Raw genomic sequence first — 25641 nt, forward strand, 5'->3', positions numbered from 1 at the left:
AGACAGACACTTATAGACCTGCTTCACTACCTGGGAAGCGACTCCCATACAGGTGGAGAGCTGGGGACTCGAACCGGGATTCTTAAGATGGTCCTTGCGATTTGCACCATGTACACTAAAGCCGCTGCGCTACCGCCAGACTCCCAGAACATCAGACTTCTATGCCTACAGTTTCTTGTTTAATTCCTGGTATTACATATAGTGGAATGGTGCCTTTCTCTCATTTGAAACTTTTTCTCTCATGTATAATCACTAAACCTTTTTTTAAATATATTTTTTAATTTTTTATGTTTATTTTCCCTTTTGTTGCCCCTTTTTTTCATTGTTGTAGTTATTAGTGTTGTTGTTATTGATGTCGTTGTTGGATAGGAGAGAAATGGAGACAGGAGGGGAAGACAGAGACAGAAAGACAGACACCTGTATACCTGCTTCACCACTTGTGAAGCGACTCCCCTACAGGTGTGGAGCCTGGGGCTTAAACCGGTGTTCTTAGGCCGGTCCTGCACTTTTGCCCCCTGCGCTTAACCCGCTGCACTACCGCCCAACTCCCTCACTAAACCTTTTTTTATTATTTTTTTTTAATATTTATTTATTTATTCCCTTCTGTTGTCCTTGTTTTATTATTGTAGTTATTATTGATGTTGTTGTTGAATAGGACAGATAGAAATGGAGAGAGGAGGGGAAGACAGGATCCTTATGCTGGTCCTTGTGCTTTGTGCCCCCTGCGCTTAACCCGTTGAGCTACCGCCCAACTCCCTCACTAAACCTTTTTAAAAACAATAGCCGAGTTGGGCGGTAGCGCAGCGGGTTAAGCGCAGGGGGCGCAAAGCACAAGGACCAGCGGAAGGATCCTGGTTCGGAAGGATACTGGTTCGAGCCCCGGCTCCTCACCTGCAGGGAAGTTGCTTCACAAGCGGTGAAGCAGGTCTGCAGGTATCTGTCTTTCTCTCCTCCTCTGTCTTCCCCTCCTCTCTCCATTTCTCTCTGTCCTATCCAACAATGATGACAACAACAATGATAACTATAACAATAAAACAAGGGCAATAAAAGGGAATAAATAAATATTTAAAATATATATATTTGTAAAAATAATAATAATAATATTAGGGGCCCAGGCAGTAGCACAGCGGGGACTAGAGTAAAGATCCCGGTTCAAGGGTGGGGGTATATCATAATGGTTATGCAAAGAGACTTTTATGCCTGAGGATCTCAAATCCCAGGTTCAATCCCCTACACCTCCATAAGCCAGAGGTAAGCAGTGCTCTAGTTAAAAAAAAAGGGGGGGGGAGAAGATCCCAGTTCAAGCCCCAGCCCCCCACCTACATGGGTGTTGCTTCACAGGTGGTAAAGCAGGTCTGCAAATGTCTATCTTTCTCTCCCCCTCTGTCTTCCCCTCCTCTCTCCATTTCTCTCTGTCCTATCCAACAGCAATAATAACAACAACAAGGGCGACAAGGGTAATAAAAGGGAAAAAATGGCCTCCAGGAGCAGTGGATTCATAGTGCAGGCACTGAGCCCCAGCCATAAGCCTGGAGGGCAAAAAAAAAAAAAAATGCTGCACTTGCACTGGATTTGGTGTATCGCACCAAAGTAAAGGGACTCTGGGGCAGTGCTCAGGTCCTGCAACATGATGGTGGAGGAGGACCTAGGTAGGGGATTAGAGTGCCATGTGGAAAACTGAGAACTGTTACATGTGTACCAACCATTGTATTTTACTGTCAGCTGTAAACCATTTCCGCCCAGTAAAGAAATAACTAGGAAAAAGGGGAAATTTGTTGCAACCCAGGAAGTAGCACAGTGTTGGATTCCCAAGCATGTGGTTCTGGATTCATTCCCCAGCACCACATATGCCAGAATGATACTCTGGGTCTCTCCTATCTCACTCATAAATAAAATATTTAGTTTTTTTGTTTTGTTTTTTAATTTTTTGCCTCCAGGGTTATTGCTGAGGCTCAGTGCCTACATCACAAATTCACTGCTCCTGTAGGCTATTTTCCCCCTTTTGTTGCCCTTGTTGTTGTTGCCCTTGTTATTCTTGTATCTACTTTTGTTGTTCGATAAGACAGAGAGAAATGGAGAGAGGAGGGGAGATAGAGAGGGGGAGAGAAAGACACCTGCAGACCTGCTTCACCACCTGTGAACCAACCGGGATCATTACACCCGGTCCTTGCACTTTGCGCCATGTGAGCTTAACCCACTGTGCTACCCACCCCACTCTCTAAATAAAATATGTGTTTACATGACCATTCACAAATATAAAAATGCTACTTGTAACTTTCACATATACTGTCTAAATATATATAGTATAACTGTTATTCTGTTGTTAAGATCCTTCTTAATCCAGAAGAAATCAGACCTCCTCTAACTGGATGGAGAATACTAATACAGCTGGGGTTGGACAGTGGCATATCTGGTTGAGTACACACAGTACAATGTGCAAGGACCCAGGTTCAAGCTATAAGTATCTGTTTCTCCCCTTCTCGATCTCCCCCTCCTCTCAATTTCTCTCTATCCTATCAAGTAAAATTAAAAAAAGGGAAAAAATATTAATACAGCAAAGACTCAAAAATGTAACCACACAAAAATGGGGTCCCCTCTCAGTCACAATATAGAACAGTATTATATAAGAGGAACCAGTAAAGATGGTTTGATTAACATTTGTTGAATGACTAAGTCACTGACCTACAACGGCTAGGAAAGTAGCTCATTGGTTGAACACAGGACTTGGATGTATGAAGTGCTGAGCTTACCCTCTAGCCAGTGATGCTCTGGCTCTCTCACTTCCAACCTCTCTTTCACTAAATAAATAAAGCTTTAAATATATATATATATATATATATATTATATTTAAATAGATATGTCCATACCTCTATTATGAGATAAAATCTTAACACAGTATTTTGTCAATATAAAATGTTTTCTTTTTTTTTTTTAATTTGATTTACTTATCAGTGGGGGGAGGGAGGGAGGGAAGAGAGACAACCGCAGCACTGCTCTACCGTTAGAGAAGCTTCCCCTACAGGTGGGGACCGGGGGCTACTATGTGTGCTCTGCCAGGTTCATGATCACCTAGTGTCTTCTTTCTTTTACACTGCTTTTGTTTCCTAGGTTTGTTTGTTTTGGTTTGGTTTTAATTCGGGGTGTGTGTGTGTGTGTGTGTGTGTGTGTGTGTGTGTGTTTTTAACAGGGTCTCACTATTCTCTGTCTTCCTCAGACACAGGGAGAAAGGAAAAAGACATCATGGCACTGAAGTTTCTCCCAGTATAGTGGAGGTCAGGTTTGAAACTTGAAGCCGAGTCACGTAGATGGCATTGCAGGCTCACTATCCATGTAAGCTACCTTGCCAGCCTTTTCTAGTCTATTTTAAAGGTAGTACCAATATACTGGGGGTGGTGTTTATTTATATGCTTGTTTGTTTACCAGAGCACTACTCAGCTCTGGCTCATGGTGCTGTGAGGGACTGAACCTGGGACCTCTAGAGGTGCAAGCATGAAAATCTTTTTTTTTTTTAATTTTATTTTTTTTATTTAAGAAAGGATTAATTAACAAAACCATAGGGTAGGAGGGGTACAACTCCACACAATTCCCACCGCCCAATCTCCATATCCCACCCCCTCCCCCGATAGCTTTCCCATTCTCTATCCCTCTGGGAGCATGGACCCAGGGTCATTGTGGGTTGCAGAAGGTAGGTCTGGCTTCTGTAATGCAAGCATGAAAATCTATTATGCTACCAATGGCACTATCTCTTCAGCCAAATGTGCTCATATTAAAGAGAAACAGTCATGTAAAAACTCAAAGCAACATTTACTGCTTTCTAGATGTGCAAAGCTACTTCTTGCTAAACTACTTTATTTTGTTTAATAAATAAAAATTGATTCTAGGTCCAGTCAGTAGTGCATCTGGTTAAGCGCACACATTATAGTGCACAAGGACCCAGGTTTAAGTTCCTGGTCCCCACCTGCAGGGGGAAACAAGTGGTGAAGCAGGGCTGTAGGTGTTTCTATCTATCTATCTATATCCTCTCAATTTCTCTTTGTCTCTATCTAATAAATAAATATTAAAAAATAAAACAACTCTAAAAAGAAAAAAAACTGGTTCTAGGGCTAGGGAGACAGCATAATGGTTATGTAAAAGCCTTTCATGTCTGAGGCTCCAAGGTCCCAGGTTCAATCCCTAGCACCACCACAATAAGCCAGAGCTGAGCAGTGCTCTGGTTTTTCACTCTGTGTCTTTTTCTCATTAAATATACATATATATATATATATATATATATATATAGAGAGAGAGAGAGAGAGAGAGAGAGAGAGGGAGAGACGGAATTAAAAAGATCCCTGGGTTAATAATAGCTGGCAATTTTAAATCAAGGAAATAGTTTGAACATATATATTTTTTTTAAAAATTGTTCTATATAATTATAACCCCCCCAGAGCAATACCTACCTGTATTAATTGTCTGCATTTCTCAAGATTCTCCAATTTAATAATCTGATTTTTATCCAAAATCAAAGTATGAATATCAACATCACAGGGTAAATTTGGACTTAATTTCTGTAAGCCTTGCCCTGACCAATTGACCACTGATCCTTGAAAAAAAAAAAGAGAAATTGTTAGTAAACACAAATATAACAGCCAGGCATATAGATTAAATTATAATTAGAAAATATCTTTATATCTTGTGTTACAAAACACAAAAACCAAGACTTAAAAACTAAAACAATTGGGTTCTAAATGACCACAGATTGAAATTATTTACTCCTCCCAATATCAAATTCAACTATACTTGTAAGATTCAAGTATCTATAGTGAATTACTTTGAAATTCTTCAAATTTTCACTATTCTATATTTTGTGTTAAAATAATGGCACAAAATATTTTATATGGAACTCATCTTTTGACAGAGATGAACCTTAGTCTATATACTAGAACGTCCTAAAACGTCCAAACTATTCCTTTTTTAGATAGAAAGGCAAAGAGAAAAAAAAAAAAAAAAACCACAGCACCAAAGCTTCCTTCAAGGTGGTGGAGATGGGCTTAAACCTGGATATGTAAGGCAAAGCAAAGCAAAACACTATCCAAATGAACTATTTTGTCAGTTCACCCAAACTATTTTGAAGATCAAAGTATAGTTTTATGGGTTCAAGACTCAGAACCAGCTGATGGAGTCAACAAGGAGGAACTTTATTAATGTTATCAGGCCACAGAAAGAGATAGTGCTCTTGAAGAATTCTAGGCCACATCATGGTCCGGGAGGTGGCGCAGTGGATAAAGCATAGGACTCTCCAACAAGGGCAACAAAAGGGAATAAATAAATAAAATAAATATTAAAAAAACTTTTAAAAAAAGCATCAGACTCTCAAGCATAAGGTCCTGAGTTCAATCCCCAGCAGCACATGTATCAGAGTGATGTCTGGCTCTTTCTCTCTCCTCCTATGTTTCTCATTAATAAATAAATAAAATCTTTAAAAAAAAAAAAAAAGGGGGGGAGTCGGGCTGTAGCGCAGCGGGTTAAGCGCAGGTGGCGCAAAGCACAAGGACCGGCAGAAGGATCCCGGTTCGAACCCCGGCTCCCCACCTGCAGGGGAGTCGCTTCACAGGCGGTGAAGCAGGTCTGCAGGTGTCTATCTTTCTCTCCTCCCCTCTGTCTTCCCCTTCTCTCTCCATTTCTCTCTGTCCTATCCAACAGCGACAACAACAATAATAACTACAACAATAAAAAACAAGGCCAACAAAAGGGAATAAACAACTAAAATAAATAAATTAATTTAAAAAAAAATTTAACAAAAAAAAAAAAAAGGGAGTCAGGCGGTAGTGCAGCAGGTTAAGCGCACATGGCGCAAAGCTCAAGGACCGGCTTAAGCATCTAGGTTCCTGCCCCCGGTTCCCCACCTGCAGGGGAGTCACTTCACAGGCGGTGAAGCAGGTCTGCAGGTGTCTGTCTTATCTCCCCCTGTGTCTTTCCCTCCTCTTTCCATTTTTCTCTGTCCTATCCAGCAACAATGACATCAATAACAACAACAACTACAACAATAAAACAAGGGCAACTGCCGGGCCAGCCTCGCTGCTCGTGGCCACGGTAATACAATCCTTTATTCACACCAGAACATCCCAGAGTCGGTGGGAGCACAGCAGGTTAAGCCACGTGGCACCAAACCGCAATGGCCGCCTCCCGCTTTGCACACCAGCCCTTCTCCAGGTCAGGACGCCAGGACACCAGAGAGAAAAGAGAGGAAGAGAACAAAACCAGGAACAGAAGTGGGCTTTATAGGGTAAAAACCGGAAGTGGCAAGTCAGGAATGGAGATGGCTAGGAAAGGGGGTGGAGAGAGGCAAAAGGCATGCTGGGAAAGTGGAAGCATCCTTAGCAACCGTTACCATGGTTTTAACTGGTGGGATTAATGATTATGTAAACCGGCCATACTATCAGCAATGCAGCATGGAGCAGGGGGGCTGGCTTTAAGGCTGGACAGGCAACAAAAGGGAATAAATAGATAAATAAATATTTAAAATTTTAAAAAGAGAATTCTAGGCCACAAAGATAATGTGCAGCTTATATAGAGGCTACAGGGTTCACAGCTGAAAGCATCATCACAGAAGCAGAGGCGGCACGGTTAATGGTATGGGACTTGTGCATAATGCTCAGGGTCTGGTTGCCTTTTTTATTTTTATTATTTTATTTATTTATGAGAAAGATAGGAGAGGGAGAACCAGACATCACTTTGGCACATTGGCTACCGGGGATCGAACTCTGGACCTCATGCTTGAGAGTTCAAAGCTTTATCACTGTACCACCTCCTGGACCATGCCTTTTTTTATATTCTTTTTTTTAAATTATCTGCATTTACTTATTTGGATAGAGATAGCCAGAAATCAAGAGGGAAGGGGGGATAGAGAGGGAGAGAGAGAGACAGATACCTGCAGCCCTGCTTCACCACTTGTGAAGCATTCCCCCTGCAGGTGGGGGCCAGGAGCTTGAACCCAGGTCCTCGCAAACTGTAACGTGCACTCAACCAGGTGCACCACCATCCGGCCCCTCCCCTTTTTTTAAGAGCAAACTTTCTTTTTTTTTAAAGATTGTTTTAAATATTTATTCCCTTTTGTTGCCCTTGTTCTTTTATTGTTGTGTTTATTATTGATGTCGTTGCTGTTGGATAGGACAGAGAGAAATGGAGAGAGGAGGAGAAGACAGAAAGGGGGAGAGAAAGACACTTGCAGACCTGCTTTACCACTTGTGAAGCAACTCCTCTGCAGGTGGGAGCTGGGGGTTTGAAGCACCCCGTGTACTTAACCCGACTCCCTCTTTTTTAAAAGTTATTTCTTTTTATTTATTTTCTTTTTGAGAGAGAGAAAAAGACAGAGAGAAACACCAGAGCACTGCTCAGTTCTGACTACTGGTGGTGTGGGGATTGAGCCTGGGACTTCGGAGCCTCAGGCATGAGAGTCTCTTTGCATAACCATTATGCTACCTACCCCCCCACCCCCCCACCCCCGCCTCTGGTTGCCTTTTTTACTGTTATCTTTTCCAGCATGGCTGTGTCTGGGGAAAGGTTCAGGACTTAGATGTTTTACAACCTGTCAGGATAAAATATACCACTGGGGGTATTTCTCCTGGTCTCCTGTTATCTGGGGCTTCTCTTTTCCCTATAGTTTGGTTAGTCAACACTCTCTTTGCCTTAACATTCTCTCTTTTTTCTTTTCCACTTAAATAGTTCAGTTAATTTATTAGCAAACATGGGAATAACATACATAGTGCATTTAATTGATGTATGGATAAAAAGAAAAAAAGAAAATAAACAAGTAACACTTAGCCACATGTTCGGCCCAAAGCACTGTAATATAACAGATGTTCAAATCTGGACACTACCAGTTAACCCTTGTGTTATCTCAGGCAAGTTAATGACATCTTTTAAGCACTTTCTTTTTCTCTATAATGAGGATGCAAATAACTGCTGCTCTATTCCTCTCCTAGGTGTCTATCCAAAGATAAAAATACCAAACACATAAATGATTTTTATACATGCCTATACATGTTAATACTGGGTTGTTGGAAAAGTCACGGGGGCCCAGCACGGTGGGTTAAGTGCACATGGCATAAAGCGCAAGGACCCTCACAAGAATCCCTGTTGGAGCCCCCAGCTCCCCACCTGCAGGGGAGTCGCTTCACAAGTGGTGAAGCAGGTCTGCAGGTGTCTATCTTTCTCTCCCCCTCTCTGTCTTGCCCTCCACTCTTGATTTCTCTGTCCTATCCAACGACAGCAATAACAACAACAACAATAATAATAAGCACAACAATGATAAAACAATAAGGGCAACAAAAGGGGGAAAAATGGTCTCCAGGAGCAGGGGATTCGTGGTGCAGGCACCGAGCGCCAACAATAATCCTGGAAACAAAAAAAAGGATGAATTGATAAGAAACTTGTAGTGTATATGCACATGGATTAATTACTATTCAGCTATAAGAAAATAGGCGATCTTTGCTACAATGTAGATGGACCTAGAGGGAATCATGCTAAGTAAAATAAACCAGAAGTATGAAGATAAACACTGGATGTCTCATTTTAGAAACAAAATAAGCAACAGTACAGGATGAAACATTAATAAAACTGTGGTCTACTTCAGCAGATTTCAGGACACTAAGGAAGAGGAGGGTAGGGCCTAATGTCCAATGGTGAATGAATGTATGTGGTATTTTGGTAGTGAGTGAGGTGTTCTAGCCCTTATTTGGGGGGTGGGATGAGGAGCTCTGCAAAACTGTACCTTCTGAAGAACAGCGCTGTAAAACATTTCCTCTAGAAAAAATTGTTTAAAAAAAGAAAAGGGCTTATGCATGTACAAACCATTGGACTTACTGTTGAATATAAAACATTAATTCCCCAATAAAAAAAAAAGTAAAAAAAAATAGAAGAAAAAAAAAAAAGAGAAGGGGGGGGGTGATTGCTTTCTCTCCTCTCCTCTCCCAGATCAACTAGGAATACCAAAGGAGACCACCCGGGACCGAAACAAGACAGGACTAGAATGACCACAGGAACCCAGTAAATCACGGGTGAGTACAAACACGTATGGCTGGTGACAGAGAGGAGAGAGGAGCCTAAGGAGAGATTAAGTGACTGCTAACAGTTCAGCAGTTTATCAGTTGAGGCACCACCTCCAGTCTGCTCCACCAACAAGGGGACAGCTTAAGGGAGGAGAGGACTCCCCAGAGACTCACCAAGTGCAACTCTGAGTGTCCATTGCTACTACCCTCAGAATCTGGAGCAGTGACAGGGAGGGACACCAGGGGACAGAAATCTAACCAGGAAACTCAGGAGAAGACCTATACCTCGGTGGCACAGCCAAGGGGCTGAGAAAGTCTCTTTGCATAACCACTGGATTATCTCTGCCACACCCTGCTTTATCTCTTGGTCAGGAGTCAGTGATTAAGCTAAGAAGCCTATTGATAGTTTAAAAGCCCTCAGGCTCCCATAGCCTACAGGGAAGAAAAAAAAAAGAGGCTTTTAAACCACTGAGCTCCAACTCAGGGATTGAATTAACTGTTAACTTCCACCACTGTGAACCCTTTAATTAACTTACTTAGACACAAGTCAATCCACGCAATAATGATCAATAATTTGAAAAGTACTGATAAAGGGAACTCATAACATAATATATAAAATGGTTAAAACAACAAGAAAAAATATTGGCGAATCAAACCAGGACAAGAGTCCAGCTAAAAGTCCTCCAGAGGGTGAAGCACAAAAGAACAAGTTCAACATCCAAACATTAGCTAAGGAAATAATAACAGGAGTGAGTAAAGAATTAGAAAAAATTGTAATCAGAAATGAAGGAACAACAAATGAGAATATGGAAGAAAATACTAATTATCTCATGGTCATTGGAGAGATGAAAGCTGAAATCGCTGAGCTAAGAAGGCAACTAGCTGAACAAGATAAAACAGTATCAGAGCAGGGCAACAAAATAGATGAACTCCAGAAAACAGTAGAGGGCAGAGAGAATAGAATCTATAAGGCTGAAAACAGAATTAGCAAGATTGAGGATGAATTAGAGACAACTAAAAAAGAAGTAAGAGATCTCAAAAAGAGATTAAGAGATGCTGAAAACAACAACAGAGTCCTATGGGATGACTTCAAAAGAAACAATATATGCATTATTGGCATACCAGAGGAAGAAAGAGAAGGTGAAGAAGAAAGCATTTTCCAGGCTATATATAGCTGAAAACTTCTCTAGTCTAGACAACATAAAAGACATAAAGATTCAAGAAGCCCAGAGGGTCCCAAACAGAATTAACCCAGACCTAAAGACACCAAGACATATCATACTTAGAATGGAAAGGAATAAGGATAAAGAAAGGATCCTGAAGGCTGCAAGAGAAAAACAAAGAGTCACCTACAAAGGAAAACCTATAAGATTAGCAGCAGACTTCTCCATACAAACACTACAGGCCAGAAAAGAATGGCAAGATATCTATCGAGTGCTCAATGAGAAAGGCTTTCAGTCAAGAATACTATATCCTGCTAGACTGTCATTCAGACTAGATGGAAGCATCAAAACCTTCTCAGACAAGCAACAGTTGAAGGAAGCAACCATCACCAAGCCTGCCCTGAAAGAAGTTCTGAAAGGTCTCCTATAAACAACCAGACCACCACAAATAGGACACATATCAAAACACTCTAAAACTCTACAAGAATGGCGTTAAAATATCTTCAATCTCTGATATCAATAAATGTCAATGGCCTGAATTCACCTATTAAAAGACACAGAGTAGGAAGATGGATCAGAAAACACAACCCAACAATATGTTGTCTACAGGAAACTCACCTAACGCAACAAGACAAACACAGACTTAAAGAGAAAGGATGGAAAACTATCATTCAAACCAATGGCCCACAAAAAAGGGCAGAAACAGCTATTCTCATATCTGACATGATAGAATTGAAAATAGATAAGATTAAAAAAGATAGGAATGGACACTACTTAATGCTCAGAGGATCAGTCAATCAAGAGCACTTAACAATTATTAACATCTATGCACCCAATGAGAAGCCATCTAAATACATCAAACTTCTACTGAAAGAGCTACAGCAATATATTAACAGTAACATAATCATAGTAGGGGATTTCAACACCCCACTCTCTCAACTTGACAAATCATCCAGGAAGAAAATCAATAAAGACATAAGGGAGCTAAATGAAGAGATAGATAAACTAGAACTATTGGACATTTTCAGAGTCATTCATCCCAAGAAACTGGAATACACATTTTACTCAAATCCACATGGGTCATTCTCAAGGATAGACCATATGTTAGGCCACAAAGACAGCATCAGCCAATTCAAGAGCATTGAAATCATCCCAAGCATCTTCTCAGACCACAGTGGAATTAAACTTACACTTAACAATCAACAAAAGATTAGTAATAGTGCCAAAATGTGGAAGCTCAACAGTACACTTCTTAACAACTTCTGGGTCAAAGAGGAAATCAAGGAAGAAATCAAAATGTTTCGAGAGTTCAATGAAAATGAAGACACAAGCTATCAAAATATTTGGGACACAGCTAAAGCAGTCCTAAGAGGGAAGTTCATAGCTATACAAGCACACATTAGGAAACAAGAAAAAGGACAAATAAACAGCCTGATTGCATATCTTAAAGACCTAGAAGAAGAACAACAAAGGAACCCTAAAGCAACCAGAAGGACAGAAATCACTAAAGTTAGGGCAGAAATAAATAACATTGAGAATAAGAAAACCATACAAAAGGTCAATGAAAGTAAATGTTGGTTCTTCGAAAGAGTAAACAAAATCGACAAACCTTTAGCCAGACTCACAAAACAAAAAAGGGAGAAGACCCAAATAAATCGGATACTAAAGGAAAGAGGAGATATCACAACAGACACCGCAGAAATGCAACATATCATGCGAGGCTTCTATGAACAACTTTATGCCACCAAGGTAAAGAACATGAAAGAAATGGATGATTTCCTAGATACCTACCAACTTCCAAAACTGGTAAAGAGGAAGTAGATAACATGAACAGGCCCATCACAGCTAATGAAATTGAAACAGTTATCAAAAATCTCCCCAAAAATAAAAGTCCTGGACCAGATGGTTTTACAAATGAATTCTACAAAACCTTCAAAGAAGAACTAATACCTCTACTTTTAAAAGTCTTCCAGAAGATTGAAGACACTGGAATACTCCCTGCCAGCTTCTATGAAGCCAACATCACCCTGATACCAAAAGCAGACAAAAAAGAACCAAAAAACAACCAAAAAAGAAAACTACAGACCAATATCTCTGATGAACATAGATGAAAATACTGAACAAAATTCTAGCCAACCGGATACAGCAGTATATCAAAAAGATTGTTCATCATGACCAAGTGGGGTTTATCCCAGGCATGCAAGGTTGGTTTAATATATGTAAATCAATCAATGTGATCCACCGCATCCACAAAAGCAAGACCAAAAACCACATGGTCATATCAACAGATGCAGAGAAAGCCTTTGACAAAATACAACATCCCTTTATGATCAAAACACTACAAAAAATGGGAATAGATGGAAAATTCCTCAAGATAGTGGAGTCTATATATAGCAAACCTACAGCCAACATCATACTCAATGGTGAAAAACTGGAAGCATTTCCACTCAGATCAGGTACTAGACAGGTCTTCCCACTATCACCATTACTATTCAACATAGTGTTGGAAGTTCTTGCCATAGCAATCAGGCAGGAGCAAGGAATTAAAGGGATACAGATTGGAAGTGAAGAAGTCAAACTCTCCTTATTTGCAGATGACATGATAGTATACATGGAAAAACCTAAGGAATCCAGCAAGAAGCTTTTGGAAATCATCAGGCAATACAGTAAGGTGTCAGGCTATAAAATTGACATTCAAAAATCAGTGGCATTCCTCTCTGCAAACACTAAGTTAGAAGAAATTGAAATCCAGAAATCAATTCCTTTTACTATAGCAACAAAAACAATAAAATATCTAGGAGTAAACCTAACCAGAGAAGTGAAAGACGTGTATACTGAAAATTATGAGTCACTACTCAAAGAAATTGAAAAAGACACAAAGAAGTGGAAAGATATTCCATGTTCATGGGTTGGAAGAATTAACATCATCAAAATGAATATAGTACCCAGAGCCATCTACAAATTTAATGCTATCCCCATCAAGATCCCAAGCACATTTTTTAGGAGAATAGAAAAAATGCTACAAATGTTTATCTGGAGCCAGAAAAGACCTAGAATTGCCAAAACAATCTTGAGAAAAAAGAACAGAACCGGAGGCATCACACTCCCAGATCTCAAACTGTATTAAGGGCCATTGTCATCAAAACTGCTTGGTACTGGAGCATGAATAGACACACTGACCAGTGGAATAGAACTGAGAGCCCAGAAATGAGGCCCCACACCTATGGACATCTAATCTTTGACAAAAGGGCCCAGACTATTACATGGGGAAAGCAAAGTCTCTTCAACAAATGGTGTTGGAAACAATGGGTTGAAACATGCAGAAGAATGAAACTGAATCACTGTATTTCACCAAATACAAAAGTAAATTCCAAGTGGATCAAGGACTTGGATGTTAGACCACAAACTATCAAATACTTAGAGGAAAATATTGGCAGAACTCTTTTCCGCATAAATTTTAAAGACATTTTCAATGAAAGGAATCCAATTACAAAGAAGACTAAGGCAAGTATAAACCTATGGGACTACATCAAACTAAAAAGCTTCTTCACAGCAAAAGAAACCACTACCCAAACCAAGAGACCCCTCACAGAATGGGAGAAGATCTTTACATGCCATACATCACACAAGAGTTTAATAACCAACATATATAAAGAGCTTGCCAGACTCAACAACAAGACAACAAATAACCCCAACCAAAAATGGGGGGAGGACATGGACAGAATATTCACCACAGAAGAGATCCAAAAGGCCAAGAAACACATGAAAAAATGCTCCAAGTCTCTGATTGTCAGAGAAATGCAAATCAAGACAACAATGAGGTATCACTTCACTCCTGTGAGAATGTCATACATCAGAAAAGGTAACAGCAGGGCAACAAAAGGGAATAAATAAATAAAATAAATATATTTAAAAAAAGGTAACAGCAGCAAATGTTGGAGAGGGTGTGGGGTCAAAGGAACCCTCCTGCACTGCTGGTGGGAATGTCAATTGGTCCAACCTCTGTGGAGAACAGTCTGGAGAACTCTCAGAAGACTAGAAATGGACCTACCCTATGATCCTGCAATTCCTCTCCTGGGGATATATCCTAAGGAACCCAACACATCCATCCAAAAAGACCTGTGTACACATATGTTCTTGGCAGCACAATTTGTAATAGCCAAAACCTGGAAGCAACCCAGGTGTCCAACAACAGATGAGTGGCTGAGCAAGTTGTGGTATATATACACAATGGAATACTACTCAGCTGTAAAAAAATGGTGACTTCACCATTTTCAGCCGATCTTGGATGGACCTTGAAAGAATCATGTTGAGTGAAATAAGTCAGAAACAGAAGGATGAATATGGGATGATCTCACTCTCAGGCCGAAGTTGAAAAACAAGATCAGAAAAGAAAACACAAGTAGAACCTGAAATGGAATTGGCTTATTGCACCAAAGTAAAAGACTCTGGTGGGTGGGTGGGGAGAATACAGGTCCATGAAGGATGATAAATGACATAGAGGGGGTTGTATTGTTAAATGGGAAACAGGGGAATGTTATGCATGTATAAACTATTGTATTTACTGTTGAATGTAAAACATTAATTCCCCAATAAAGTAATAAATTTAAAAAAAGAAAAGAAAAGGGGGAGTCCGGTAGTGCAGCAGGTTAAACGCACATGGCGCAAAGCGCAAGGACCTGCGGAAAGATCCCGATTCAAGCCCCAGGCTCCCCACCTGCAGGGGGGTCACTTCACAGGCAGTGAAGCAGGTCTGCAGGTGTCTATCTTTTTCTCCCCCTCTGTCTTCCCCTCAGCTCTCCATTTCTCTCTGTCCTATCCAACAACGACGACATCAATAATTACAACAGTAAAACAAGGGCAACAAAAAAGAATAAATATTTAAAAAAATAAAAAATACCTGTCTTATAATGTTCTGCGGGTGGTGGGGAATAGATTAATGCACAAAAATACTAATAACACGCTCTGGACCATAAATATGCACTCAATGATTGTCATCTGCTGTTATTCTCAGTAGATTGCCTTAGAGTGAGGTGGAGTTTAAGAGAAACAGACAGAGGGAGGCGGAGCCAGAGAAACTGCCAATTTCAAATTTATAGCAAGATTAAGATTACTGCTGGAATTAATTTTGCGAGATGGCTCTCCTGAAGTGTGTCAATGTTTTTCTATTATCTGATGGTTTCTAGAATTTGAGAGGTCAAGAGTTCTTAAATTTAATGACAGCTCTGTACTGTCCTAGAAAAAATGTGCAACGTTTGCTCAAAATTCCAAAAGGTTGAGAGATTGATTCCCTTAGAAACGCCTTTATCACCACCCCCCACTCCCAATACTCCTTGTTAACAGTCCCCAGTGGGTCCTTGATTCGAGATGGAGACAATCCTCCACCCTGGTCTCTGCCTTCGACCTTGATAGAAGGCAGAGTCTGGGATCTGTAACCAAAACAAAGGAGGTCGGCTCCACGCTCAGCGGCTCCCGGCCACTCGAGCACCTCCACCTGCTCTACCTGCGATGCGACCAAATCCGATCCCAGGACCCCACCTGCAGAAGAGGACAAGAGCTGACTCTGAATCAGCCCCGATTATATCACCGCCACCGGACACTTCGAGAAAGGGTTCAATGTCAGTCTAGGGAGCAGTATTTGAGTAGAGATTTGAAAGAGGTACCAAGAATCAAGGAGTTAAAAAAAAGGCACATGGAGCGAAAGCGGCAAATGCTGTGTTTTTCTTTTCACTTGAGGACTTAGAACTCAAAATAAACATACAAGAAAGGTCGATTCATTCTGATACCCACTAACAGCCTCCCGAGCGCGGGAGACAGGGGTCCCCAACGCGCGAAGATCCCTGGGAGATGTAGTCCCGTGCTCGGCACTGGCCTAGACGCCCAAGAGCCAAGCAGAATGCGGAGACTACAAGGCCCAGAATGCAGTGCGCCTCCGAGACGCCCACAACCTCGTATCCAAAAGAACTAGTCCAAAACTGCACTTCCCCAGCCTCCCAAACCTAGGCTTCTTCACTCCACCAAAGAACTACTTAATTCAGTTCCATGGAATAAATCTTGGGACTCAAGGTAAGGACCCCCTTACCTTCTCTGGGAGGCAAAGTAGTGTCGGCGCGAGCCACCGCCATACTTCCCGCTTGCTAATAGTACCAAGCAACCGTCCTCCAGCGGCTCTAAGGAGCTTGTAGTCCGGAGGACGGAGGCGGAAACTACATCTCCCAGGATGCATGGCACCCCGAAGACTCTATTGGCTGCCTACGCCTAAAGCAAAACCCGGCTCAGGATCTGAGCCTCAGAAACCCTGGTCAAGTTGACAGATCAGCAAACGGTATTGTTCAATGATCTTTTCACGCTCTTTTTTAGGAGAGGACGACGTTGGACATATTTTTGCCGTTGGGATGATTAAAGGTATCTACTTAATGAAAGCCAAACTTAAGAACTCATTGCCAGAAGTGTCTGTGACAACTGTCCCTTCTTTTGACACCTCTAGTGAAGTTACGAATGTTCAATATATATTTTTTAATTTCTTTATTGGGGAATTAATGTTTTACATTCGATAGTAAATACAATAGTTTGTACATGCATAACATTTCCCAGTTTTCCATATAACAATACAACCCCCACTAGGTCTTCTGTCATCTTTCTTGGAAATGTTCAATATTTCAACAGTACCAATGAATGGCTTGTACTACAGACCCACTTCCGGTCTGCCCTTCCTTTCCCCGCGTGTACTGTCTTGTAACTAGATGTTTTTTTTTCCTCCATATGGGGTGCTTTTTCCTACTTTTGAGAAAAGCCCATCTCCTCATTTTTTTTTGTCTTTTCCTAAATTGAATACATTTTCTGCTCTTTTTACGTCGTTGTTGTGGTTATTATTTGTTGTTATTGATGTCGTTATTGTTGGGTAGGACAGAGAGAAATGGAGAGAGGAGGGGAAGACAGAGAAGGGGAGAGAAAGATAGACACCTGCAGACCTGCTTCACCGCCTGTGAAGCGACTCCCCTGCAGGTGGGGAGCCGGGGGCTCGAACAGGGATCCTTAAGCCGGCCCTTGCACTTTGCGCCATGTGCGCTCAACCGCTGTGCTACCATCCGACTCCCATAAATAATATTTTTAATTTATTTATTTATCTTATTTGATAGAACAGAGAGAAACTGAGAGGAAGGGAGAATTAGGGGAAGAGAGACACCTGCAGCCCTGCTTCACCACTCATGAAGCAGGGTCTTGAACTTGGTTCCTTGTGCATAATAATATGTGCTTTTAACCAGATTCACCACCACCTCTCCATATATATATCACTACACTCTTTTGTACCTTACATACAGTTTTTATATTAAAATTAAACTGCTACACTTGAACTAAATTGACTCATCTTGTGTATATATATTAAACCCTGAAAAGTATGTGTGTATTCTTTTTTATTTTGATAGAGACAGCCAGAAATCAAGAGGGAAGGGAGTGATAGAGAGGGAGAGAGACAGAGAGACCTGCAGCACTGCTTCACCCTAGAGGCAAAGCTTTCCCCCCTAGAGGCAAAGACTGAGGGCTCGAACCCGGGTCCTTGTGCATTGTAATACGTGCACTCAACCAGGTGCACCACCACCTGACCCATATTCTTTTTTTTAATTATCTTTATTTGTTAATTGGATAGAGACAGCCAGAAATCTAGAGGGCAGGAGTGATAGAGGAGAGAGACAGTGAGACACCTGCAGCCCTGCTTCACCACTCTGGAAGCTTTCCCCCTTCAGGTGGAGACCAGGGATCCTTGCACATTGTAACATCTGGGCTCAACCGAGTGCAACACCATCAGCCCCATGTGTATGTATTCTACTAAGATTCACTATGAACTTTTCAATAGGAAGCAATTTTTAGCAGGCCTAGGCCCACAAGAAAGTCCTTCCTTGGGGCTGGGTGGTAGCCCAGTGGGTTAAGCAAACGTGGCTCGAAGCTCAAGGACTGGCTTAAGGATTCCAGTTCGAGCCCCCGGCTCCCCACCTGCATGGGAGTCACTTCACAGGCAGTGAAGCAGGTCTACAGGTGACTTTCTCTCCCCCTCTCTGTCTTCTTCTCCTCTCTCCATTTCTCTCTGTCCTATCTAACAACAATGATATCAATAACAATAATAACTACAACAACAATAAACAACAAGGGCAACAGTTCAAGCCCCTGGCTCCCCACCTGCAGGGGAGTCACTTCACAGGCGGTGAAGCAGGTCTGCAGGTGTCTATCTTTCTCTCTTCCTCTCTGTCTTCCCCTCCTCTCTCCATTTCTCTCTGTCCTATCCAACATCGACAACAATAGCAGTAATAACTACAAGAACAATAAAAAACAAGGACAACAAAAGGGAAAATAAATAAATATAAAAAATTTTAAAAATAAAAAATAAAAATAAACAAGGGCAACAAAATGGGAAATAAATTTTTTTTTTAAAGTCCTTCCTTTCTAACAGACCAAATACCTGATGTCCGCAACAGCTAATGGCCCTGATTTAACCCCCCCTTGTCACTGGCCCACTTCTGCTGGCATGATCCAAATAAAACCATGTTTAGCCTGTCAATCTCCCTTTCAAAAACCTTTCTCTTGAAAAATCAGTTTTTAAGGTCATCATAATCTATCCTCACCCTCTTTCCCACTGTTAGTCGCATCAGTTTCCATCTGGTGCTTTTGAGTGTGACATTGACAGCATCAGCCTTGTGTTTAGAAAGGTTAAACTGCTCACTTAACAAGGATGAGCTGCAAAGTAGAATGGTGGCAGGAAGGAAGCCGTTGTTATCATAGATAGTAAGCTTCCACAGAGCAGTTTCACAGAGTATTATGTACAAATTTAGACAGCACAAAGAGACTAGGTAGACAGGAAACAGGCGCAATGTTTGTAAGTAGTGCAGTTGTCTTAGCAAGACAAAGGAGATACTTTTTTAATTTAAAATGTTAAACTTTATGTATTTTATTTGATGGGACAGAGAAATTGATGAGGGAGGTGCATAGAGAAAGAAGACAGACAAATCGAACTCCCTCATATGTAAATGTGATCAATAAAATAAACTTTTAAAAGAGTCTACCAGGAGTGTTAAATTCATGATCATGCAGGTATGCAACCTTAGCAATAACACTGGTGAGAATGGAGGAAAAAGAATAAGACATGAATCTACACATGAAAAAACTTAAAAAAAAAAAAAAGAAAGAAAAAACTTGACAAGCTCTGATTAGGATAAATTCAGAGACCCACACCAAAACCCACTTACAATCAAATTGTAATGAAAACAAGAGAAGAAACCTGTCTCTATCCAATAAAGAATAAAATGAATAAAACCTTTTAAAAATAAATTGGAGTTGGGCAGTAGCTCAGCAGGTTAAATGTGGCACAAAGTGCAAGGTCCGGCATAAGGATCCCAGTTCCAGCCCCCAGCTCCCTACCTGTAGGGGAGTCGCTTCACAGGCAGTGAAGTAGGTCTGCAGGTGTCTTTCTCTCCCCCTCTCTGTCTTCCCCTCCTCTCTCCATTTCTCTCTGTCCTATCCAACAATGACAATATCAATAACAACAACAATAAAAAAAGAAAAGGCAACAAAAGGGAATAAATAAATATAAATAAATAAATAAATAAATAAATAAATAAATTGCAGCCAGGCCAGAACTTGACCATTAAAATGTATGTTACCATGTGAGATGACCAGGGTTCGAGCTCCTGGCCACCATATGAAGACAGGAAGCTTCACAAGCAGTGGAGCAGGCTGCATGTGTCTCTCCCTCCCTCTGTATTGCTTTATTTCCTGCTGTATCTATTGTAAAAACAAATTAATAGGGGTCAGGCAGTAGCCCCGCGAGTTAAAGTGAACACGGCGCAAAGCCCCCGGCTCCCCACCTGCAGGGGCGTCTCTTCACAAGCGGTGAAGCAGGTATGCAAGTGTCTTATCTTTCTCTGCCTCTCTCTCTCTTCCTATCCTTTCTCGATTCCTTTCTCCTATCCAACAGCGACATCAATAACAACAACAATAATAATAACCACAACGATAAAACAACCAGGGCAGCAAAAGGGAAAAAAATAGCCTCCAGGAGCAGTGGATTCGCGGTGCAGGCACCGAGCCCCAGCAATAACCCTGGAGGCAATAAATAAATAAAGCCCCAAAGTCACAGGTTCAATTCCCATAAGCCAGAGCTGAGCAGTGTCTAGTTAAAAAACAAAACAAAACAAACAATTAAATAAATAAATAAATAAATATATATATATATATATATATATATATATATATATATATGCTCTTCATTTAGCATCAGTGTTAAACAGTAATTGTTTCTGTGAATAGACATTGCAGATAAAGATTAACAGAAGCACACTGCAATCAATTAAAAAAAAAAAATTGAAGGCAGGAGGCGCGCCCGGGGCGGGGCCGCGCGTCCCTGCAGTGTCTGCTGTTCCCCGCCTCCCAGCTCAGCCTGCGGGGCAGTGAGCGTGGGAAGGGCCGCGACGAGAGTGACTCTGGCCGCGAATACACGCCCTTAGTACTAGGTTGGACAAGGATCTCGCAGTCTAGTTGGCGATATGGCGGCTGCCGGCCACATATCGCTGGCTCCTCGACCGAGTGGAACTAATGCTGCCAGAAAAACTGAGGCCACTCTACAACCACCTGGCAGATCCCAGAACAGTTTTTTTTCTGGGCCCCCATTATGAAATGGAGGTTGGTAGGTGCTGGATTGGCTGACAAGGCAAGACCTGCAGAAAAACTCAGCACAGCTCAGTCTGCTGTTTTGATGGCTACAGCATTAATTTGGTCAAGATACTCACTTGTAATTATTCCAAAAAATTGGAGTCTGTTTGCTGTTAACTTCTTTGTTGGGGCAGCCGGAGCTTCTCAGCTCTATATCGTATTTGGAGGTATAACCAAGAACTAAAAGCTAATGCAAACAAAAAAAAAAAAGAGTTCCTGGCTCACCTGGATGTGGACAATAACCACTGGGACCTTAATTTGAATCATTACTTGATTATTGATAAGGTGATGTTAATGGTGCTTGCACTTGGAAGGTATAAACAAAGCTATAAAGAGCTGGGTGGTAGCGCAGCGGGTTAAGCGCAGGTGGCGCAAAGTGCAAGGACCGGTGTAAGGATCCCGGTTACAGTCCCCAGCTCCCCACCTGCGGGGGGGTTGCTTCACAGGTGGTGAAGCAGGTCTGCAGGTGTCTATCTTTCTCTCCCCCCCTCTGTCTTTCCCTCCTCTCTTCATTTCACTCTGTTCTATCCAACAATGACGACATCAGTAACAACAATAACTACAACAATAAAACAACAAGGGCAACAAAAGGGAATAAATAAATATATAAAAAAAACTATAATTGGTAATTACTACTTGATTCAAAAGAAAAATAAAGCATACTTAATAAAATAAAGAATTATTGGGGGATTAATGGTTTACAGTAAACAGTAAATAGAGTTGTTGGTTATGTGTTATATTTCTCATTTTTCTGCAAAACACTCCCCACCCCAGCCTAGATCTTCCACCCTCATGCACCAGGACCTGAAAGCCCACCACCTCCAAAGTCCTTTACTTTGGTGCTATACACCAAAATCCAGTTCAAGTTCTACTTTGTGTTTCTCCTTCTGTTCTGATTTCTCAACTTCTGCCTACAGGTGAGATCATCCCATATTCATCCTTCTCATCCTGGCTTATCTCACTTAACATGATTCCTTCAAGCTCCATTCAAGATGAGATGAAGAAGGTGAATTCATCATTCTTAATAGCTGAGAAGTAGTATTGTGTATATATACCACAACTTTCTTTTTTATCATTTTGTTTTTTTAATGTGCTAAGCTTTAAAAAAATTTTTTTATTATCTTTATTTGGTAGAGACAGCCAGAAATCCATAGGAAGGAGATATAGAGAGGGGAAAAGACAGAGAGACACCTACAGCCCTGCTTCACCACTTGTGAAACTTTCCTCTTATAGGTGGAGAACAGGGGCTTGAACCTGGGTCCTTGTGCACTATAACTGGGTACTTGTGCACTGTAACATGTGTGCTCAACCAGGTGGTTATTATTGTGGTTATTATTGTTGTTATTGATGTCGTTGTTGTTGGATAGGACAGAGAGAAAGGGAAGACAGAGAGGGAGAGAGAAAGACACCTGTAGACCTGCTTCACCGCCTGTGAAGTGACTCCCCTACAGGTGGGGAGCTGGGGGCTTGAACCAGGATTCTTACACCGGTCCTTGGGCTTTGCGCCACGTGCACTTAACTCGCTGTGCTACCACCCAACTCCCAAATAAATATTTTTTAAACAATTTTTTAATTTATTTTCCCTTTTGTTGCCCTTTTTTTTTATTTACTTATTTTAAAAATATTTATGTATTCCCTTTTGTTGCCCTTGTTGTTTTATTGTTGTAGTTATTATTGTTGTTATTGATGTTGTTTGCTGGGCTAGCATGGGGGTGCCTCTTCCCGGGCACATACTCTCTGGGTTTGAGAGAATGCCACGCCACCGGAGCCAGCCTGGCTATGCGAAGGAGATGACTCAGGAAGCAAATTCATGGTGTGAGGCAACGCAATACCTTTTTTTTTTTTTAATAATTTATTTCTTTATTGGGGAATTAATGTTTTACATTCAACAGTAAATACAATAGTTTGTACATGCATAACATTCCCCAGATTCCCATTTAACAATACAACCCCCACTATGTCATTCATCATCTTTCATGGACCTGTATTCTCCCCACCCACCCACCCACCCCAGAGTCTTTTACTTTGGTGTAATACTCCAATTTCATTTCAGGTTCAACTTGTGTTTTCTTTTCTAATCTTGTTTTTCAACTTCGTGTTGCCCTTTTTTATTGTTTTTGTAGTTATTACTGTTGTTATCATCATTGTTAGATAGGACAGAGAGAAATGGAGGAGGGGAAGATAGAGACTGGGAGAGAAAGATAGACATCTGCAGACCTGCTTCACCACCTGTGAAGGGACTCCCCTGAAGGTGGGGAGCTGAGCCTTGAACAGGGATTCTTATGCCGGACGTTGGGCTTCTTCTGTGCTACCACCCAACTCCCACCAAGTAAATATTTTTTAAAAGACAAGGCTGGGGTGGATAGCATAATGATTATGCAAAGAGATTCTCAGATCTGAGGCTCCAAAATCCCAGGTTCCCATGTAGTAGGTGCTTGAACCTGACTCATTGCACCTGATAAAATTTGTAAGTTACAGACTGACCCGTCTTCCAGTCTCCCAGATTATACTTTTAGAACAGAGGTCAGGGGACTCCTGTAAAGAACAAGAGACTACATACTTTAGGTTTTTTAGTCTAAGAGGTAAAACTGAGGATATGGATTAGATATTTATATAATAAAAAAGATAAATGAGCTCTGCTCAGCTCTGGTTTATGGTAGTGTGGGGGATTTTATCTTTCTCATTAACAAATCAATAAAATCTTCTTTTTTAACTTATTTATTTATTCATGAGAGAGATAGAAGGAGAGAAAGAACCAGACATCACTCTGGCACATGTGCTGCCAGGGATCGAACTTGGGACCTCATGGTTGAGAATCCAATACTTTATCCACTGCACCACATCCTAGAGCACAATAAATAAAATCTTTATATATATATATTTCCCCTTTTGTTGCCCTTGTTGTTTTTCATTGTTGTTGTAGTTATAATTGTTGTTATTGATGTCATCGTTGTTATATAGTGTAAGAGCACTTCTGATCCGAACCCACACAAACTGACACGACTCTAGTATATAAGTGAAGTGTAAGGAATTTATTCTTAAGTTTAAAAGAGTGAAAATAAGGCCAGTCCACATACTCACAGAGACAACACCAAAAGACAAAGACAAACCTCAGCTGAGGGATCCCAGGTCGGGACCAGTCTGGTCACGTTGCTGTGAGATCCACAGGCTTGAAATTCACCTTCCTTTAAAAGGAAAAGTGGAGGGGGTGTCTGCATGATTGGAGGGGTCTGCATGTCCTTGCTAATTTATCTTTGGGGTAAAAGTCGCAAGGAGAACATTGCATTCTTGTCTTCTAGGGAGGAAGCAAGCAGTCTTTACAGAAGTCAAATGGACAAGTTAACATATAGCTGAGGAAGCAGGGGTTATAGGGTATGCAGTTTCAAGATAAACATTTGTATCTGCCTGGTGCGGAGCTGAAACAATTAGTACATTAGTGTATTTCACCTTACCTAGTTTCTAAGACACTTTCTCTACTTTAATGGACTAGTCTAAATTTGGGGGATTTCATTTTCTCACAATAGGACAGAGAGAAATGGAGACAGGAGGGAAAGACAGAGAGGGAGAGAGAAAGACACCTGCAGACCTACTTCACCCCAAACCCCCTCAATAAGGGTAGATAGCCTCCTCTTACCTTTTTTAAACAAACCAGTAATACCAGTTTCTTCCAGAAGATGGCACCATTTACTTCCCAAAATTTTATTATGAAAAATCACGAGGAATCCAAGAGATGTGTAATGGCTAAAGGGTTGGACTGAGAAGCATGAGTTTGATCTCCAGCATTACTTGGGCTAGAGCTATGCGCTGTTTTTCTTTATATCTTCTCTCTTTCATTAATAAATAAAAACTTAAATCACCAGCAAAGTATACTGAAAACTTGAAGGAATTTTATTAAATGTTCAGAAACTCATCATTTTCTCCTTTTAATTAGTGATTTGATAATGATCACAAGATTGTAAGATAACAGAGGTAAAATTCCACACAGTTCACACCACCAGAGTTCCACTTCCTATCTCTTCCATTGGAAGCTTCCCTATTCTTATATATGTATATATATATATATATATATATATATATATATATATATATATAAAGGAAACATTGACAAAACCATAGGATAAGAGAGGTATAGCTTCGCACAGTTCCCACCACCATACCTCTGTATACTATCCCCTCCACTGATAGCTTTCCTATTCTTTAACCCTCTGGGAGTATGGACCCAAGATCATTGTGGGATGCAGAAGGTTGAAGGTCTGGCTTCTGTAATTGCTTCCCCGCTGAACATGGGCGTTGACAGGTCGATCCATACTCCCAGCCTGCCTCTCTCTTTCCCTAGTGGGGAAGGGCTCTTGGGAAGTGGAGCTCCAATGCACACTGGTGGGGTTGTCTGTCCAGGGAAGTCTGGTCGCATCCTGCTAGCATCTGGAACCTGGTGGCTGAAAAGAGAGTTAACATACAAAGCCAAACAAATTGTTGGACAATCATGGACCTAAATGCTGGAATAGTGCAGATGAAGTGTTGGGAGGTCCTCCATTTTGTAGATAGCTTGTAGGCTTATTTCAGTTATATTTCAAAGGGTCTGTAGCTATACTAGTGTTTTTTTTTTTTTCTTTCTTTTTTTTACTTGAGGCTGAAATCTGATATGCAGGTGAATCCTAATTATTGTCTGGGGAGATGATGTCATGGCTGGGAAACGGACCAGAAAGCTGGATCAGGGAAGAGTGTAGCTCCCTAATATGGGAAAGGGG

The 25641-nt window shown here is 41.1% G+C and overlaps 1 protein-coding gene across 2 annotated transcripts in view; it reads right to left on the reverse strand.

Moving 5' to 3' along the window:
- The window catches only part of CEP97 (centrosomal protein 97), a 57643-nt gene extending 41258 nt beyond the window's left edge, over positions 1-16385 (reverse strand). For both annotated transcript variants that reach the window (XM_060198445.1, XM_060198444.1), the window contains exons 1-2: positions 16275-16385; positions 4440-4582 (exon numbers count right to left, since the gene is read on the reverse strand). In XM_060198445.1, the coding sequence (XP_060054428.1) occupies positions 4440-4582; positions 16275-16317 (186 nt within the window). In that variant the 5' untranslated portion in view covers positions 16318-16385. The remainder of the gene's footprint in view (positions 1-4439; positions 4583-16274) is intronic.
- Positions 16386-25641: the final 9256 nt, after the last annotated feature.

The sequence above is a fragment of the Erinaceus europaeus genome, chromosome 9 (genome assembly GCF_950295315.1).
Source record: "Erinaceus europaeus chromosome 9, mEriEur2.1, whole genome shotgun sequence".
Classification (NCBI taxonomy): Eukaryota; Metazoa; Chordata; class Mammalia; order Eulipotyphla; family Erinaceidae; genus Erinaceus; species Erinaceus europaeus.